Genomic DNA, 21,057 nt, shown 5'->3' on the forward strand with positions numbered 1-21,057 from the left:
ACTCGGTGGCAAAGGAGAATAGAAGTGCTTACAACCACGCGAGGATCAGTAGCAGAAAACAGAGATCGCAGTTCACCCGAGAGCTCAAGAACTTCGCACAACAGCACAGATTTTTTTTTTTTAAGCTTTCTTCGTTGTATTGTTCTTGTTCCCCTCTCGCTGTTTTTACTGCTTCTCAAATCTGATCTCTGCTATCACAGATCTGGTCAAAACTGCGCAAATCAGCGCTGCAGCCAATCCCTCTTCCTCCTTACCTGGTTCTCTGAACTCACACCAATGATATCACAGTCATCACTGGCGTCTTCTGAGCTCGAACCAATCCCCAGGAGTCAAGCAGATCGCAGCCCAATCGCAATCAGAAACCCAGTGAACGTTGATGCCTCAAATGCATCTGTTGCAGCAAATCACAGTGTAAAGAGCACTTGTCTTCTTCTCTTAATGAAGCTCAATTTGAATTCAACCATGAGAATGTGACCTGCAACCTGCAAGCTCAAAAGACTCACAGCAGATGGTTAAAAACAGATGGTGAAGACAAATACGGCAATCAGAAAAAGTACATGCAAAATAAACAATACCGTGGATCGGTCCGCAGACCGATCCACGCTTTCTGGATCATCGCTGATCGGTCTGCGGACCGATCAGGCACTAATCTGATCGGTCCCGGACCGATCAGAGGTCAAACAGCGAGGTTGAAGCGGTCACTGCGACCGATCGACCTCTGATCGGTCCGAGACCGATCAGATAGCGTTCTTCCCAAACGCTATCGCCTCTGATCGGTCTCCAAATCGATCGGTAAAAACCTGATGAGCTGCGATCGATTTCGATCGGTGCGCCGATCGATGGCGTTCGATAGCCAGCGATCAATTCGATCGGTCGGCGGACCGATCGGTGTCAGAATTTCGGATCGGTGCGGCCGATCCGACTTCTCGACTCGATCCGGGTCGAGCCCTCTCTGACCTAGTCCGGAAAAATGAGCTCCCTAGCCCTTTCTGACTTTATCTGGTCCTAGAGAACGAGCTACCGAACCCTCTCTGACTCCGCATGCCAAGTTTCCTTCTTGGACTTTTCAACACCAGATGTCCGATCACCCTTAATCTATCTGGATTTTCCCTTGCCCGGCTTCACTCACCAGGACTTGCACCTAGCTTCACTCACTAGAGTTTTCACCTGGCTTCACTCACCAGGACTTTCCAACTGCTTCAATCAGGTCAACCTAGTCAACCTGGATTAGTAATTAATCTGAGTTAATTATCTGATACAAACTTAAATCAGTGTCAACAGCAAAACAACATCCAGGTCAGACTGTATCAACAAAGATTTCGCCCGATCTGCTTCCTGAACACTTTATTAATCATCCGCTGGTAAGTGGCGTTGACGTTCTTTAATCCGAACGGCATGACCCTATAGTAGAACATCCCGTCGGCCATAACGAAGCTAACTTTTTCTTGGTCCTCGCACGCGAGAGGTACCTGATGATAGCCCTGATAGACGTCGAGCATGCAGATCAGCTCGTACCCGGTTGTCGAGTCCACCATCTAGACGATTCGCAGTAAGGGGTTGGAGTCCTTGGGGCATGCCATGTTCAAATCTCTGAAGTCAATACACACTCGCCATTTATTACCTGGCTTGGAGACCAACACAACGTTGGCGAGCCAAGCAGGAAACTGAATCTCCCTGATGTGTTCGGCTTCTAGCAGCTTGTCAACTTCGGCCCAGATGATCAGATCTTGCTCGGTGCTGAAGTCGCGCTTCCTTTGTTTGACGGGTCGAGTGTCTGGCCGGATATGCAGTTCATGCTGCGCCACGCTTGGGTCGACTCCAGGCAACTCGTGGGTTGACCAGGCGAATACGTTATGGTTCCTTCGAAGGCAGGCGACCAGCTCCTCCTTTTGCTGGTCCGGCAAGTCGGATGCTATGAAAGTAGTGGCCTCCGGCCGGCTTGGGTGTATCTGCACTTCCTCCTTGTTGTCGTACGTCAGCGGGAGAGACTTCTCTCGAATGGCATTTACCTCCAACCGAGGGTATTTCCTGGCTACTTTAGCTTCCGCCTTGACCATTTCAACGTAACAATATCGAGCCGCCCATTGGTCTCCTCGGACCTCGCCCACTAGGTTCCCCATAGGGAATTTGATCTTTTGGTGATAGGTGGATACTATCGCCCAGAATTCGTTGAGGGCTGGCTGACCCAGTATTACGTTGTATGCCGAGGGTGCATCAACCACGATGAAATTCGTGGTGCGCGTCCTAACCAAAGGCTCTTCTCCAAGTGAGATGGCTAGCCTCGCCTACCCGATCGGCAAGACTTCATTGCCCGTGAAGCCATATAGCGGAGTTGCCATAGGTCGGAGTTCGACCCGATCAATTTGTAATAAATCAAATGCTTGTTTAAAAATGATATTTATCGAGCTTCCCGTGTCAACAAAAGTTCGGCGAACGGTGTAGTTGGCGATCACCGCCTTGATGATTAGCGCGTCATCATGAGGAACCTCCACTCCCTCCAAGTCTTTTGGGCCAAAACTGATCTCTGGCCCTTCTGCCTTCTCCTTGCTGCATCCCACTGCGTGAATGGATAACTGTCGAGCATGGCTCTTTCTGGCTCGGTTGGAGTCCTCTCTAGTCGAGCCGCCTGAGATCATTCCAATCTCTCTGTGAGAAGCGTTTCTTCTGTTTTCTTCTTCTCGTGTCGGATGTCTATTCCGCTCGGCGGAAACACGAGCGGGGTTTCGGTCTCGCGGATGATGCTCTTGCCGTTCGTGAGTCCTTTGACCTCTGGCTCTCTGATCGGTCTTGCGCTCGAGATGCCGATTCGGAGTAGGGGACCGATGTCGATATTCCTTGGGCTTGGGCTGGTGAACCATGAGGTCACCACGACATTCCCAGGTGTTGTGTGTTCCCGACTGGTGGAATTTACAGAACATTGGTGTCCATTTTTTGCCCTTCTTCTGCCGATTAATCTCCGAGTGCACCACATTCGTCCCTTGCTCGGGGTACTGTGGCGCCCCTGCGGCTCGGGGCCCTCTTGGGGGCTTTTGGCAGCTCGGTACTCTCCATTCGGACGGTGTGTGGGGCTCTGTGGGCGCTTCTTTTCTGCGGGCCGCCTGTGCTTCCTCCACATTGATATACTCCGTGGCCTTTTTTTGCAGATGACCGAAATCCCGTGGTGGTCTGCGGATGAGTGATCTAAAAAACTCGCCTTCCACCAGTCCCTGGGTGAAAGCATTCACCAGTACGTCCGAGGAGACTGCGGGTATGCCCATCGCAACTTGGTTGAACCGCTGGATATAGGTCCTGAGCATTTCTCGCTTGCCTTGCTTCAGGGAGAACAAGTTGACACTTGTCTTCTGGTGTCGGCGGCTATTCGCAAAATGGTGCAGGAAAGCCGCTCGGAAATCTTTGAAGCTACGGATGGACCCGCTCGACAGCCGGATGAACCATCGCTGTGCCGGTCCTGATAAGGTTGTCAAGAAGACCTGCACTTAACTCCATCGGTGTATTGGTGCAGTGTAGCTAGCCACATTGTCGAATTTGGCCAAGTGATTGTTCGGATCGGTGCTCCCATTATATTCTCCGATTGTCAATGGAGTGTAGTGTTGGGGTAGGGGATCCTCCATGATTCCTCTTGAGAATTGATCGTTGATCCTCTCAGGCGAATCCTCCTCCCGCGGCGCCTTTCCCTTCCTAGCATCCCTTTCGGGCGCCTCATATGATGAGGAGCCCCTGTCCTGGCGGACTAGGCCTCCTTCCTCCGAGGGTGTCCGGAACAACGCTCGGTGAAAGGGGATCGGCGCGTTGGGCGCTGGTCCCAACGTGTCTGACTTTTTACGAATTTCTTGGTCAACCATGGGCTCCTCTTCACGGCCCGGATCTCCGGGCTAGCCAGATCCTGAGATGGCTGGCTCTTGTGCTGGGTGTTTGGCCAAGACTCGTTGTTGTTGCTCCATCGCCCTTGCCACTCCGGCTTGAATCAGCTTTTCCAATTCTTCTGTCGTCAACGTTACGAGCGTAGGTCGTCCGGCTTCTTCCATCTCCTGCTTCTGGGTTCAGGTTGCAATTCCCACAGACGACGCCAATTTGATCCTGCCTTGAAGCTGAGTAGATGGCCACCGGGAAATAACGCTGATGTGGGTCTTCGTCTGCGGTGAAGGTGCTCCGCTCCTACAATCACAAGTCGTTAGTGCTAAGCCGGGAAGGGGTTCCCGGCGACAGCCCTCCGACGGTCAAGTCACACAACAACAGGAAGAGAAAATAGAGGAAGCAAAGAAGTGAATGGTGGTGCCAAAAGACGTATGCGCGTACCTCCGCGGATGGCCACCTCCCTCCTTATATAGAGCTTCGGCGGGCTGACCGCACACTTCCCGGGTAGACGCGCATTCCCAAACTTTCCTCAAAAGCTAACATCGAGAAAGGATCCCTGACGTCTTACTATAACGGGGCGAACACATCCCTGTCAAGGCGGCGGAATCTTCTCCCGTATGATTTTCTGTCCATCAGCGCCGTCAGCCAGTGACATCGACTCCCAAAAGGATGTTGGCACGTATCCCCCGTCTGATTTGTCGACTGTTAGTCTGATTGAACTTCCCTTGATCGACCTGGCCAGCCAATTCCCTAACCTCCTACGAGTATATCTGAGCCGAGCGGCGTGAGGGCCTTTGGTCTCAGTGCGTTGTAGGCTCAACCAACCCTTCTTGAATTCTTCCGATCGATCGGGTTGTAGGCTTGGCCCACCTTCGCCGAACTCTTCCGGCCGATCACCGAACTCTTTCGGCCGATCGGCTTGTAGGGACTTCGGCTCGGCTAGTCCCTTAGCTGACCACCTCTTGACTTTGACGACCACCTAAGCGTTGAACTTCCTTGGAAGTGGGTCCTCCTGGATTATCACTAGATCAGAGGTCATGTGAGGTCATGTGAGGTGGTATAAAAAGGGGAATCTTCTTCATTGGCAAGGTACACAAGTTCTAGCATCTGAATAATGTTTTCACTTCAATTACTGTTCTTCTTCTTCTTCCATCGGTGAGAGGAACTAACTTGAGCGTAAGAGGGCCTAGCCAGGGATCCCCACCTCAGTCTTAGGTCGCTAACGCTTTGTTGGCTCGTCTTATTGTGTGTAGGAGCGTGGAGGAGTTTCTTCAGATCGTCGAAATTCGTCTTCATCGAAGGTCATTGTCATCGATCGGAACCAGTGCTCATCCTCGCAGATCTCAGACAGGATCAATGACAGTTAGAGAAATTCATCTATTACCTTGATTGCAATACCTATAATTAAAAACACTATCCCCAATGATATGTCTAGAATCGAAGAAGATGACTAACAGGTTGAATGACTTTCAATATTGATCGTGAGAAGATTATGAGCTGGAGGAAGATGACACCGAGTGATCCTACGTCTAAAAATGAAATGTAGAGGGAATAAAACATCAGTGACCAGGCCAGGAGTCTTTGACAAAAGCATTCAAATACTCAAGTCAGACAGAGAACTTCAAAAAAGAAATGAAGAACAACAATGATACATTGTGAGATATAATAGCGAAGTATATCTACACCTATAAATGAAGAACCCCATATATAGTGTTATTTTTTCCCTTTGCATGAATATTGATGCATTACTGAAATAAATCCAATCATTCTTACCCTCTGACAACTTTCCCAACATAGACCCACCATTTCTGTGCTTTGCAGGGTAGAAACTTTCGCTGTACGAATTACGCAGGGCATATTTCCTTGATTCTCTGACAACGGTTACATAAAATATCAAAAAGGGATATTAGACCGTTAGATTGATGGATTATGAATATGCTTTAATGGTGAGCCGGCCAGGTCCCCTCTATTGTTTGGTCGAACCTTGTTCTCGGACACTTTTGAGTCGGATAAGGATTGTTGACCATCTTGAGGACTTGGCCTCTTCGAGGACTCGGCCTCCTCTGGGACAAGGAGTCCGGTAGGACCATATGCTAGAAGCTTCGATCAGGCCAAGAGGACTCGGAATCCAATCAGACGAAAGATCTGATTGACTTAAATACTTGACCAGCCCTCAACTCGGAATTCAATCGGACCAAAGATCTGATCGGCTGCTCAGCTGACAATGTGGCCATGCTAACCCCGAATGTTAACATCTCCTTGATTTTGACCACCAAATTAACTATCTTCCTTGACTTCAACCCTCACTTTAGGGGTCCTACTTTAGTTGTTGTATCACCCAGGATTAAGTAGTGATTAGACCTTTAAATATGGATCCTAAGAATATGAAGGTGAGACTCGGCTACTGTGAATTATAAAAAAAAAATTCTTCAATAAATAGTAGATAATAGATTATCATGAATGTCTCCTCATTTATCCTAATGATATATAAGAACTTTGTATTGGACTGATTCAACCATCTTAAAATTAATCGATGCCGGAAAAAAAAAACACTATAATGAAATCACTGAACCTCTTTTATTTATAACCTTTTCGATTTTCATCATTCAAGAGAATAAAATTATAATAGCTTAGCCTTATCTACAATAACATTAAGTAATTTTCTTACAGGGGCACTTTGTATCTTACTTTTACCCAACCAAAAAGATATCTTAAGATATCTCAGTGCAATGAAGACATAATGTAGAATATCTTTTATGAAGAAATATGCAAAATTCACTCTTATATATATATATATATATATATATATATATTAGAGAATCTTAGCCCCAATATGCTTTATCATTAGAGAAATTTTAAATATATATATTCAAGCTCAAGCAAGAATCTTAGAAAATTATTTTATCTATCCTAATTTTATTACAAGAAGATATCAACTGGTCCATTGTTCCACATATTTTATATAAATTAACACATAAAAAAAACAAATATAAGAAAATAAAGCTATTTTAAAGGACTATGATATTCAAATAGACATGTTCAAACAATCTCTTTAAAATAATCTATATATTTATAATTATTATAATTAACAATTGTATCTTTCTAAATATTATCATTTATAATTTTAAAGTTATTAGTTCAGTAAATAACCATTTTTTATCAGGAAAACACCATGGTCAGTTGCTTAACTTCCAAGCCTGTCCTAAATTGCTGTTTTTCCAAAAATAAAAAAATAAAAAATCAGGAAACAAAGCCATTTTGTGTCTCTTAACTCTCCAGATATTTTGCACCGACTTCGGATCTCTCGATCCGACGGCTACGATTGCATCAACTTGTGTGACACGTGTGAATATGGCGCCGAAGCAGCAATGCCCTTATTTAGAGAGAAATAAATGAAGCAAGAAAAGAATTGTCGTGGTCATGGGCTTGCGTCGAAACATGGCGTCTCCTTCTCTTCCCACTCGGCGAAGCCCTCATCTTCTCGCCCTCATTTTGATCTTCGTTTCCCCGATCTTCTCGCTGGCGATTGCGTCCATGGTTGGAGACGTGAGAGAGACGGAGGGGGCGCAGAACAGCGCAGGCATCGAGGAGCTCGGCCGCTTCGCCGTCGACGAGCACAACAAAAAAGAGGTCGCTTTGTGTTTTTCTCTTTGCTTGGGCATAGCTTATGTCTATTTCCTTATTTTGTTAAAGTTTCTTGTCACTGTTCGACTTAAATGATCTTTTTAGTGGTTCTCACCTGATTCGTTGTCTCCTTCCTCATGTTCTTTCTTGTTATTGCTTATTACTACCTTTGTTGACCAAGGAGTAACTATCCTCGAGCTATCTCATCATTTTTCCTCTTGAATTGAAGAATTTCATGTTAATCTCTGTTAGTCATTCTGTACTCCTGTAGGGATGCTTAGACATTTATAGGCTGGGATGTTATTTTGATCTAGGGTCGATAATGTAAAATTCTTGTATTCATATTTAGTCATATTATAATCTCGTGAAAATTGCAAATCCGTTGTCGTGGTGAATGTGTTATGGCCATCCTGTAATCCTGGACCTTTGGAATCATCTATAAGGCTAGATGGTTTTTTTCAGTATGGCATTACAGGTTTAATTAGATCTCTTGTATTGGTGGATGTGCTATAGACATCTGTAATCCTGAAGCTGTGCAAATCATCTTTGGGTTAGTCATAGTGTCTAATTTGACTTTAGTTAATCTGTAAGCAGTTGCAATTTCCAATCATTATTATCGTGTTCGATGCAAATTTAAGTTACTTGCAACTCTTTCAACTTGAGGGAGGGTATTAAAGGAAGGATTCTAGTGGAACCTGCCCGATTCACTATGGTGTTTTATCTAGGATTTTAAGGAGCCACTGGCTGATTTTAATTGTCTCAAACAAACAACTTCATGACTTTTACATTTGCAAATTGGTACCCTCTCACTATTAGTTTGAGGGGGATATGAACAAAAATTGCAGCTGAGAAATTGTCAGAAGTCATCATCCTGTTGGAACTATTGCTTAATTGTATGATATGCACTTCCATATTTTTGGATAGAATTATTCTCAATTGTTAGAATCAGTTGCATGTCTTGTATCTAGATTTTTCATCTATGTATGTTCCAAGTACAATTAAATATGAATTGAACGATATTTTGCTATCTCCAAAATTTTGTTTGGCAACCTTTTCTTAGTTGTGTCTTGTTTTTTGATCCTATAGAGTTTTGTGTTAGTTATTAAAATTTATTGAATTTCTGTTTTTGTGTTTTCTAATATTACTTGTCCATTCTGTTGTAAGCTTAAAAGGGAGAATGATGTACCAGGGATATGGAAAAGAAAATACTTTATTCTGGATTAAATGTATTTTTTTTTCAAGTCTGAAGAGAAGGAAATAAAACATGAATAAGTTGATTATATTCTGTTAATGCTAGATTATTTCACATTACAAAGAAGATTTTTGGGTCGGTGTGATTTCTTTTCTTGTCTTATCTAGGTTCTAGTTTCTTGTGGAATTAAGTGGATATTATTACTCTGTATAGTTTTATAATGTATTCCTTATAATGTATTCCTGTTGAAGAGCTCTCCTTTTCAAGTTACAGTTGTTTGGTTATTTTACTACTCTCATCACAAGGAAAATGAGGAAATGGCTAGGCTAAGAAAACCTCAAAAGTTAATAAAAAGAGAGAAATCAAACAAAAATAATAATAGATCATGAAATAACATTTCAATGTTTGCTACTGAATTTTAATGGAGATCACAACATTCCTGTTTCATTCAAACGAAATGTTCCAAGTGAAAAGGGGAGAATTGGAAACCAATATAATCGATAGAAGCTTGTCATTCACACTCTCTAATTGGATAGTACGGAAGAGCATTTTTTGCAATACTAACACTTGTTTTGGTAATTTTGCCTCCTGCTCACACAGAATGGACTTCTGGAGTTTGCACGTGTCGTAAAGGCAAAAGAGCAAGTTGTTGCTGGAACACTTCATCACTTGACCTTGGAGGTAATTGAAGCAGGGAAGAAGAAGTTGTATGAAGCGAAGGTATGGGTCAAACCATGGCTGCACTTCAAAGAGCTGCAGGAATTTAAGCATGTCGGGGACTCTCCTTACTTTACCGGTGCAGACCTAGGTGCTAAACGAGGTAATAATATATAGTGCCTAATTCTGAAGTACATAGGTGTTCTATGTATGATGGCCGCAGCCTATAGTGATCAGAAGGTTTAATTTTTCCAACCCTTGTCACTGCAAATTTCCCTATTTTGTTTTGTATGGTCTGGTTGCTTAGAGAATCCAAGTCCACTTTTTCTGCAACTACTTCCATTTTAGATGAATTTTTTTTATCTTGAGTCTTATCACACTACGTACCTCCACTTTCTCGCCTGACCTTTTGGGCTCATGATATAGACCTCCCTTTTTTGCTTTGAGGAAAAGAAAGGCCCAGGCCTACCCTATAATTTATAAAAGGAAGAGATCTGCACAAGGTGTGTTATGCACATGAAATATGGACAAAATGTCGGGACCCTGTGTATGCCTCAATGTCTGATAGCAGATATGCATGAAGGACGAATAATCTTTTACTTCATTAGAGGTCGGTCAAACAATCTTTTACTACGTTTGGGTCAGTCATGCTTATGTGTAGCGGTTGTAAACTGGTTGATTTTGGCAGCCTTTTGACCTTATTCAAGAGGGTGACTGGTTGATTTCCCCCCTGCTTTCATTGCACTATACATAGGCGAGAAAGATGAGAAGGAAAACAAATAATAGGAGAGAGTGGGTGAGGTGACAAAAAATATATCTTATTTATTTAGAGAGAATTTAGTGGAATAGAAAGACGGATAAGTAAGACTAATATCTTTCTTTCCAATTGAATCATCTCTAATATGAGAACTGTGAAGAAAAGTGAAAAAGTGATTTACAACACTATGTTCCCCATCTGACCAGAAACTTCATCTGCTCTTTGCATTTGGGCAATCCGACAACATAGAATTTGCATTCTCTATTATTTCCTTTCTTTCCCTATTAAATGACATGAATGAACAAAATTAGTCTTTCTTCCTCGCTTACATCCTATCTTCCCTAATTCTTTCTCTCTCTCTCTCTCTCTCTCACACACACACACACACACGGGGGACGCAACCAAAGGATGCTGGGCTTCTGGGCTGGTCACCACATGTGCTTCCCGATTTATCCTTGTAGCCGGTGGGAAATTTCCGTGAGGGCGAGCGGTCACCCCCAGTGATAGTCAATGAGACTAACTGGGATTATCATTTTTTTTCTCATACACACACACATGTTGGAGCAATTTAGGTGTCATAGGTTTTGATGTTTGGGCAAAGATTTAAGTTAGGTTTATTATTGTATTTGATATGCATTGTGAGCGTGCAGGATACAGGTACAACAAGGAGAGTCCAATTGTGGTCTTGGCAAAGGAGGAAAGCTCAAGGGCGAGTCTTAGTGGTGTAAGTCTAAGCATATAGTCTTGAGAACGTAAGTCCAAGTGTGACTTGGCAATAGATGAAGTCTCGGAGGTGCAACCTCTTGGCAAAGGAAGGCCCAACAACAATGACAAGGTCGATGGAAGCTCCAGAAGGCAAGACGTTAAGTATGAGGAGACATCCAAGGGACGCGAGGCTGATGGAGGAGGCTAGAAGATTAGGTCTAGGTTGTGTGGGCAAGGACGAGTGCGTGAGAGACTATACTCTGTGTAAAATTTTAGGTTACTACAGTGATTACTGTAGCAGTTGATTGGTGTTTTCATTAGTCGACTAGTAGCTGACCTTGGCGGTCGAATTTCACTTAGAATTAGGCGACTGGTGGTTGTACCAATCGACTGGTGGCGGGAAAATAGCTTGGTGTTTTCCTCCCAAGCTCTGTTTAATAGAACTCGGGGTGCTTAAGCATGGTTGACGAAATTAGTAGTGGTTAATCCTAATTAGTGTCTCCAAGTGCTCAAGGGATCTAGTGTGGTCTTGTGTGAGTTATGGTGAGGTTTCTCCATCCACAAGAACTACGCGAGCTAGTCGGAAGTTCTCCAGGGAATCATCCACCAACGGATTGAGATCGTCCACCTTATGGACAGCCGTGGAGTAGGAGTGAGTGATCTCCGAATTACGTTACATAAAAATGTTAGAGGTTTGATTGTCTTGGTCGTTGCCTCTAGGTTTAGCTTTCTATTTGTTAATTTTGTTTTGTATTTCCGCTGTGCACTAACGAGCGTAGGAAGCGACGATTTGGGTGATCGACTATTCACCCCCCCTCTAGCTGGGCATCAAGGTCCCAACAAGTGGTGTCAGAGCTTGGTCACTCTTTGTTGGACTAATTACCAAAGGAGCAACAGCTAGAGAAGAAGATGGAGTCGGAGGGACCTCTCGGATGGGACATTCAGATCCCACATCCATATGGGCGCGAAGACTTCGGCTATTGGAAGTTGCGCTTGGAAACGTGGTTCCAAATGGATTGGAACCATTGGAGGAGTCATTCAAGACTCCAACCGACAAGAAGGGAAAACACCTCCGACCTCGGTATTGGATCGAAGAGCAAAGGGAACAATCGGAGGTGGACAAGGAGGTAATTAGAATTTTAATTAATTTATTACCTCCTAATGTGGTATTGAATGTAGGTGAGTACAAGGGTGCTTATGAGCTTTAGAGTAAGGTGATTGCGCTCCATGAAGATATTACACAACTCCAAGGAGTGGAGGAACTCAAGGAGAAGGGTCATTGGTCCAAAGGAAGGACTAATCGGATGTTGACACGTGTTCAACATCCGAGGAGGAGAAGGAAGATGAGGAAGTATCATCCACATCTTTAAATGAGGAAGAAGTGGAATCGTCCACATCTTCCAGTGAAGAGGAAGAAGAGCAATCTAAGGAAGAAGAGATCTTGGAAGCTCAACCCTCCACCTCAACTACCAAGTGTTGGAATGTATACTAAAAGCCTAGCTTTTTGTATAAACATTTACTTAGAAATAAGAATTATATTAGTCAAATATTTACATTTATAAGTTAAGTGTAGTTGTTCAATTAATTTATATTGAAGATAACATGGTGTGTGATGTCACACACAGAAGATCATGTTATCAATTCCTTATAAATTATAAACAGTAGCTCACGACTAAAATGGAAAGAAATAAACCATTGGAATAGTCGTAGTGTAATTTGGTATTAGTTTATCTTAACTATAAAATTACACTAGTACACTTTGAGTGTATTGAGCAGGACCATTTAAGGTAAGTTCTTTTTATACTGACTGAATAAAAGAACAAGACCTTTATTATTGTGGAAGCGTGTGCTCTTAATCTTGATATAATAACAAGCACATATATCTAGTATTTATTTCTTTTGACTTATCAATGGGTGAGATTTAGTTCGATAAATCAAGAGGCCCGATAAGTTGGGAAATGATATTATTTATAGTGTGCGTTGTTGATTATAGAAGGAAACTGTGTCCTAGTAATCTAGGTTGATGATGTCCCCAAGAGGAGCTCATAAGAATTGTCATGTAAATCCTGCAGGTGGACTTAGTCCGACATGACGATAAGGTTGAGTGGTACTATTCTTGGAGTTAGATATTAATTAAGTGAGTTGTCAGTAACTCATTTAATTAGTGGACATTCGATATCTTAAACACAGGGAGACTAACACACTCATGATAAGAAGGAACCCAAAATGTAATTTGGGGTTGGTGTGGTAGTTCAATAATAATTCTTTAGTGGTGTGAATTATTATTGATGAAATTAAGTTGAGTGTTCGGGGCGAACACGGGAAGCTTAATTTCATCGGGAGACCAAAATCAATTCCTCCTCTCGGTCCCTATCGTAGCCTCTTATTTATAAAGTGTTATACCCACCTATACCCATCTTCTTACCCAACCATTAGGTGGTCGGTCAAGCAAGCTTGGAGTCCAAGCTTGGGTCGGCCAAGCCATAGGTTGAGCCAAGTATAGGTGGTCGGCCCTAGCTTGGAGCCTAAGCATGGTGTGACCGGCCATGTAAAGAATAAAAAGGATTTTATTTAAAATCTTTCCATATGTGGATATCATGGTTTTAAAAGAGAGTTTAAAATTTAAATCTTTCCTTTTATAGATTTTTATAGATTAAGAGAGTTAAAAGGAAGATTTTAATTTTTGATAAAACTTTCCTTTTTTGTAACCGATGATATAAAAGAGAGTTTTAAAATTAAATCTTTCCTATTATAGTTTCTATAAAAGATTTGATATCTTTCCTTATTTGTGGATTGAGAGGAAGATTTTAATTTTAAAGATAACTTTCCTTTTTGGAAATCATCCACATGTTCTAATAGAGAGATTTTAATTTATAAAATTTCCTTTTATAACCAACCATGAAGGGAAAAATTATTAGAGAAATTTTTATTTTAAAAATTTCAGGAAACAAATAAGGAAGTTTTAATTTTGTGTTTAAAACTTGTCTTATTTGGAGCATGTGATGTGGCCGGCCATGTAAAGGGTTAAAAGGAATTTTTAATTAAATTTTCTTTATTAACTAATGGCAAGGAGAATAAGGGAATTTTAATTATAATTAAATTTCCTTATATGCCAAGACCAAGGAATATAAAAGAGGGGGTAGAGGTGTTTCACCTTACAATATATCTTCTATAATTTCCCCTCTCTTCCTTGGTGTGTGGTCGGCCCTATTCTTCTCCTCTTCTCTTCTTCTTTAGTGGCCGGTGCATCCCCTTTTTGGAGTTCTTGTGATGGCCGGTTCTTGCTAGGAGAAGAAGGAGAGAAAGGAGGTTTTGCTCTTGCATCCCTTGGAGCTTGGTTGGTAGCCGAGAATTGCTATCTCTTGGAGAAAGGTGCTTGGCCGAAATTTGGAGGAAGGAAGAAGGAGGCTTGGTGGATTCTCATCTCGGTAGATCGTTGCCCACACAACATCCGAGATAAGAAGAGGAATACGATAGAAGATCAATAGGTTGTTGCTTAGAAAGAAAGGTATAACTGGTAATTGTTTTCCGCGTCATACTAGTTTTCTTTGTATAGTTTTTGAAATACCAAACACAAGAGGCATATGATTCTAGTTTTCGAATTTGTGATTCGAGTTTGTGTTTTTTTTGTTTTTCGAATTTGTGATTCGATTGTTCCTTTTGGTTAAACCTAGAGTTATATAAGGAAATTAAATATTAGATTTCATTAAAAGGCTTTGTCTAGGAAGTGGTGGATGCTCCCATACCCAAGAAAGCCTAGTGCCTCGTCATGTTTAACCTGGAAGCCGATTTCTGAAATTAATATTTAATTGAATTTGTAACATGTGTGGATTTGGATCAATAATGTTAAGCATTGTTTGCGATCCAAGTCTAAATCACTAAGAACAGATAAGTTAAATTTGGAATCAATAATGTTAAGTTCCATTTGCGATCTCTAATTTAATTTCTAAATAACACAATAGGTTGTTAGTAAAATGTTCAGGACTTGTACAAAATTTTTGTACAGGAACCAGTATGATATTCCGCATAGCAACCAACACCCAGAAGAACATAAAGGATCACATCAAATGTTTTGAGTGTGGTAAGATGGAGCACTACAAGAATAGGTGTCCTTCGCTCAAAAAGGTAAAGGAGATAATCCGTAAACCCGGTAAAGTTGCTTTAAGAACTAACGTGGGTTGTAGGGATGAACTTAAGGAGAAGAAGCACATTAGGTGCTTCACATGTTGTGAGTGGGGACACTACCACACGAAGTGCCCAAGGAGAGGAGAGCTCAAGAAATTGACGCACTTGAAGAAATGGGAAAAGAAGAAGAGCTTAAGTCAAGTAGGAGCTTCAAAGGTAAAAGGGAAGGTAATCCCTATTTTGAAGTTTAATCTAAGTTCAAATTCCTTCATGCTTGTTAAGAATATTGAAAATTATATACCCATGCATAATTATGGATTTAGGTACAATGATAGGAATAGTGTTAACATGGTAGATAACTCTAGGAAATCATGTAAGGTTATCCCTAACAAGAAACAACCTACCTTGCCTAAGGAGAGGAAGGTGGTTGAAAACCTAGGCATTAATCCCAAGAAGGGGAGACATATACCTAGGAAGGTGGATAGGTCTAGGAATGTCCAAGGTAGACAAGTTGACTCTAGGGTTAAAACCCTAGAGTTGGAAAATCAAGCCTTGAAGTCAAGGCTTGAGGAAATGGAGAAAGTCCTAAATACGTTCATTATTGGACCTAAATGACTTGACATGTGTTTGGGTGATCAAAGACCCAAAAATGCCAAATTGGGTTCCTCCAAGACCAAAAGGAGGTCAAGTGCTAAGGTGACACATGACATTGGTAAGAGAGGAGTGACCAAGGACAAGGAAGAATCATCTAAGGCCAATGAGAAGAAATATGCTAGGGTGTCATATGTGTATAGCAAGGATGAGGTATCCAAGATTAAGGACAAGAAGAAATTAACTAAAGACAAGGTATCTAAGGTTAAAAAGGTAAGTTTTGTAGGCCAAGTGTCACTCGAGGTGCACCGAAGTGGCCTAGCCTTAGTGGATGAGTTACCTAGGGAGGTGGTTAAGGCTAAGAGCTCTAGGGGGACTTTAAAGAGTCTTTGGGACATATGGTAAATGGATCTCAAGTCGGTATTACTTGAGAGTCTAGAAGAGTTATGGAATGTGCCAGAGTTTTAGAGACGGACTTGAGTCTCAAACTTAAGAAATTGGCACAATTGGGTTGAGTTTCATGTATGAAAATATGATTTAGGTTCATATTGCATAAAAATTGATTTTTGATGTATAGATATCATATAAATTAATGTTAAGGATGTATTATGGTTTAGTATGGGCGGATACATCAAGAGGAAGCTAAACTAGGACTTTAGATCATGAACCATTTAACTAGTTTTGGATTTTGTGTCAATATTGGAATTTATCATAAATATATTTTTTTATATATTTTTCCCAACTAGACATTGGTAAAACAAATCTTTGTATAAAATTTGGGAATTTTTTGAGGTGGAATTTCTGGTGCATTTCTGAAGTTGGGTCAGAAATCCTATTTTTGGCTAAAATAGTATACCAGTCGACTGATACAGTTTCCAGTCAGCACATAATGTCTCTGTAAGTTCCTTTTGAAGAGGGTAGTCGACTGAGGTTAATGGCAGTCGATTGATACAGTCTGGAAATGTGTTTTAGCATTAGGAAATGACCAAAAGAGTGGTGAACATGTATGAGAGATTAATATATGATGTTTATGGTCATTAAAGGTTAAATAGTCCAATAATTGGGATATTATTGAAGCTCTTTTGATGTACGACAAAGGGGGAGAAGTGTTGGGTTTAAGTGGGAAAGTTGCACACCCTTGCAAGAAATCCTAGCTCAAGGGGGAGCTTAGGTGAAGGGAGAGCAATTGCTCATTTATTGGCAAAGGGGGAGAAGTTGCACACCCTTGCAAGAAATCCTAGCTCAAGGGGGAGCTTAGGTGAAGGGAGAGCAATTGCTCATTTATTGGCAAAGGGGGAGAAGTTTAACTTTACGGGGAATATTAGCTCAAGGGGGAGTTTAGGTGAAGGGGGAGCCTAGGCTTAGGTTTCATGACTTATGCATGAGTATATATGCATGTTTATTTGTATTGTTATTGCATTTAGGTTTTCCTAATCTCAACGGGTTGCCGAGCATAAAAAATGGGGAGATTGTTGGAGCAATCTAGTGCCCTAGGTTTTGATTTTTCGGCAAAGGTTTAAGTTAAGTTTGTTGTTGTATTTGATATACATTGTGAGCATGTAGGATACAGGTACAACAAGGAGAGTCCAAGTGTGATCTTGGCAAAGGAGGAAAGCCCAAGGGTGAGTCTTGGCGGTGTAAGTTCAAGCATGTAGTCTTGGCAACGTAAGTCCAAGTGTGACTTGGCAATGGATGAAGTCTCTGAAGCGCAGCCTCTTGGCAAGGGAAGACCCGATAACAATGACAAAATTGATAGAAGTTCTAGAAGGCAAGGCGTGAAGGATGGGGAGACATCGCGGATCCAGCTAGGGGGCGGCATCGGCGGTCAACCCCCCCCCCCCCCCCTATGCCGGCGGTGGAACCCCTAGTATTATGGGGTTCCACTGGTGGAGATAGAGGATACCGCCCCTTGTTCCATGTAAAAATCGTCCCTCCATGCTTGAATTCCTAGATCCGTCACATTCCAAGGGACATGAGACTGATGGAGGAGGCTAGAATGATAGGTCTAGGTTGTGCGAGCAAGGACGAGTGCATGAGAAACGGTACTTGGGTAAAATTCCAGGTTATTGTAGTGTAGTGGTCGACTGGTGTTTTCATAAGTCGACTGGTAGCCAACCATTAACTTGTAACGGTCGAATTTCACTTAGGACCAGTCGACTGATGGTTGTACCAGTCGACTAATGGCAGGAAAACAAGATGGTGTTTTCCTCTCGTTCTCTATTTAATAGAACTTGGGGTGCTTGAGCATGGTTGACGAAATTAGTGGTGAGTAATCCTAATTAGAGTCTCCAAGTGCTCAAGTAATTTAGTATGGTCTTGTGCGAGTTGTGGTGAGGTTTCTCCACCCACAAGGTGCTACGCGAGCTAACCGGAAGTTTTTCGGAGAATCATCCACCGACGGATTGAGATCGTCCACCTTTTGGACAGCCGTGGAGTAGGAGTAATTGATCTCCGAATTACGTTACATAAAAATGTTAGAGATTTGATTGTCTTGGTCGTTGCCTCTAGGTTTAGCTTTCTATTTGTTAATTTTGTTTTGTATTTCCATTGCGCCCGCGCGGCTGACATCTCACAAAACTCTAAGTCTTTTTAGGTTAACCAATATGAGGTTATATTACGGTTCTTCCATTGGGTGTCTTCAATCTTTCTAATTTGAGTACCAAGCTAATTTATTCTGAATTAAAATCTTAGGTTAATCCCAATTGGCAATCATTCATCTGTTCCTCTAGTTGGGAACTGGGTTGTTAGAACAACATGAATTTTATGCAATCCTTTTGGTGCATATACATGTATGATTGTACACTTATCTCAGTAATCTTTCCCTTTTTCTTGACAGTGACCCATGATTCTCACAAACTCAAGTCTTTTTAGGTTAAGCAATATGGTTTCTTTCTATTACATATGAGCTTATATCATGGTTCTTCTGTTGGGTCTCTTGGATCTTTCCAATTTAGGTATTTAACTAATTCGATCTGTATTAAGGTCGTATGTTAATCCCAATCCTTAATCCTACAATTGTTCCTGTAATCAGGAATCGGGATTCTAACACAACATGAATTTTATTCAATTGCTTTGGTGCATTATTTTACAGATAGTTCTATTTCAAAAGCTAAGACAATCCTTCCCATTGCAACAGTATATATTGCAGCAACACTAACTCTGGTAGTACTCATTTTTGTCTACCATGAAGACAACAAACTATTTATTGTTCCTTTTTGTCATCCGCTTGTACTCCATGTCTTTGTTTTCATGTTGCAAACTCTTTGCAATTAACTTTATATTCTTGAATTTAATTGTGGCATAAAAAATATCCAAATGTTCATATTCAGCCTTCATTTTATAGACTTTGTATCCAAATGCACTCTATATCTCGTTGCTCTTTTGGAATTCAATTTGCAGTTGTACGGAGTACGGGTACCAGTAGTCTTAATACAATCAACTTCGTTTGCCACCTTATAGCTAATTTGTCTATCAACTACTGTTAGAATGGCTCCACATTTTCTGATTGAGAATTATTGTTTGACAGAGGAGCTTGGGTCTGGTTGGCGTACTGTTCCTACAAATGATCCTGTAGTCAAAGAGGCAGCAAAGCATGCTTTGAAGATCATTCATGGAAGGTCCAATTCCCTGTTTCCTTACGAACTGTTGGATATCCTCAAAGCAAGGGCAGAGGTCTGGAATCTTCTCTCTATTTTTTGATTACCTACTACTTTTAAATTGTTGCAGATGTAGTTACGAAGAGAAAAAAAAGGAATTTCAAATTTCTGTTATTCTGAATATTTATTAATTTTAAGAAGTTGACTTTGCTTAGGGGATAGAGCAACTCAACAGTACTTATATTTAGCAGCAGGCGGGATCCTCTAGTCCTGCCTGCCAGGGCAGATCCGCTCCTGAATCAAGGACAGTGATAGGTGGATTAGCAGGAGGTGTCCATTAAATCCACCTGTCATTGAACTGGTCCGCTAAATGCGGACCAGAGGATCCCTCCAGTGACCTTGCCTACTATGCTTTAGTTCTTGTAATTTTTATGTTTGTTTGTTTCTCTTAAAACATTCCCTGCCCTGATTTCTTTTAGTTTAGTATTTGCTTTTTCTTTGGAGCTCAACCTTTCTTGAGCTGAACCGAGGAACACAGGCCCCTCGATCTTTGTTTCAAGACTTTTGAAATGCTTGAATCGAGCGTTCTCTTTTCCCAAAAAGAAAAATCTCATTTACTGAGCCTTGACATAATTTGAATTTGCATTTGCATTTCTCCCCTTATAAAGAAAAATCCTTTACACAACAATCACTACCTTGATTATATGGATTTATCCTTGTTTCTTTTCAACTAATAGGTGATTGAAGAAACTGCTAAATTTGACATGCTTCTTAAAGTGAAGAGAGGAAGCAAGGTGGAGGAATTCAAGGTCGAAGTCCACAAGAATCTGGAAGGTAATTTTCTTCTGAGTCAGATGCAGATGCAGGTGGGTTAGGACTTAGGAGTCCAAAAATGAACAAGCCTTGACTACTGATAGGTGTCTATATTAACTCTTTGATAGTTGTGTATATTTCTGAATGCCTTAATAAACTGCTGGTACAAAGTGAGAAGTAATTCAATCAACAATAATAAGACAGCTCTGTTAAGTAAGTGCTTTTATTAAGTTTGCTGTTATATTATTTGATGGTTGCGGCAACCTAGTATACCGACTTTTAATTGAATGAATAATTTTTACAAATTTGATCCTTTTCATCAATAAACATTTCTAGAAAATTTTCTAATAAAATATGCAATTATATATATATAAAATTGCTCTCCTGCGAAATGCTCCATGCTGAATCGTGCGGTGTTGTTGATTTGGACATGCCGCGTAAAATGCCTTAAAGCCAAAAAAAAAAAAAAAAAAAAAAAAATTAATTGTGCCGCACCATTTCTTCACTTGTCTCATCACGAGCTAAGTTTTCTGTCACTTCTCTCCATGATCTAAGGTTTTCTGTCACTCCTCCACTCTTGCCGATGACGTGTTCCTTCCTCTTCGTCGAAGCTAGGATTTGTTTGCCCGTCACCTCCCTCTCTTATTGAACTAGAACTGCTCCTCCCTCTCTCGCGATCCGCGGTGTTCCTAGCCTCGCGCTATCGTGATGCGCGATGAGCTCCTTCGTCGTAAACTCTCTCGTAACGACGCGATCCTGTCCTCCCCGCAAGCTCTCTCGCCGTGATATGCTCCTCTCCTCCCCACCGCTACATCCTGTTAGGTTGCCCTTAAATTCTCCAAGTTGGACAGGGTTGTAGGTCACGCCTTGCTTATAATAGAAATTGATGTTTCGCTGCAACTACAAACATAAACTTAACCGTGGTTGAAGATTTCACAAAAGTTGACAACACTGTTCCCTAAAATGGTAAGTTTGATATAATTTGTTAAGTATTTGTTATGACTTTGTAAATTTCAATAAATATTTGATAGATTAGTCTTAGCTGCATGAGTATTGTTTAGAATTTTCAAAATTTATATATATATATATATATATATATATATATATATATATATATATATATATATATATATATATATATA

The 21,057-nt window shown here is 41.3% G+C and overlaps 1 protein-coding gene across 1 annotated transcript; it reads left to right on the forward strand.

The window, feature by feature from the left end:
• Nucleotides 1-7,242: 7,242 nt before the first annotated feature.
• On the forward strand, nucleotides 7,243-20,145 carry LOC122034457 (cysteine proteinase inhibitor 12-like). Its single transcript, XM_042593718.1, has 4 exons — nucleotides 7,243-7,485; nucleotides 9,272-9,491; nucleotides 19,033-19,178; nucleotides 19,840-20,145. The coding sequence occupies exons 1-4, from the start codon at nucleotides 7,276-7,278 to the stop codon at nucleotides 19,975-19,977; spliced, it is 714 nt and encodes a 237-aa protein (XP_042449652.1). The 5' UTR covers nucleotides 7,243-7,275; the 3' UTR covers nucleotides 19,978-20,145.
• The last annotated feature ends 912 nt before the right edge of the window (nucleotides 20,146-21,057 follow it).

The sequence above is a fragment of the Zingiber officinale genome, chromosome 11B, assembly GCF_018446385.1.
Source record: "Zingiber officinale cultivar Zhangliang chromosome 11B, Zo_v1.1, whole genome shotgun sequence".
NCBI classification, from domain to species: Eukaryota; Viridiplantae; Streptophyta; class Magnoliopsida; order Zingiberales; family Zingiberaceae; genus Zingiber; species Zingiber officinale.

What these genes read in the sequence shown, in the direction of transcription:
- LOC122034457 (XM_042593718.1), top strand. Translation starts at nt 7,276, where the DNA reads ATGGGCTTGCGTCGAAACATGGCGTCTCCTTCTCTTCCCACTCGGCGA. An exon ending in ACGAGCACAACAAAAAAGAG is followed by an intron (nt 7,486 to 9,271) that starts GTCGCTTTGTGT and finishes CTGCTCACACAG; the next exon opens with AATGGACTTCTGGAGTTTGC. An exon ending in TCCTCAAAGCAAGGGCAGAG is followed by an intron (nt 19,179 to 19,839) that starts GTCTGGAATCTT and finishes TTCAACTAATAG; the next exon opens with GTGATTGAAGAAACTGCTAA.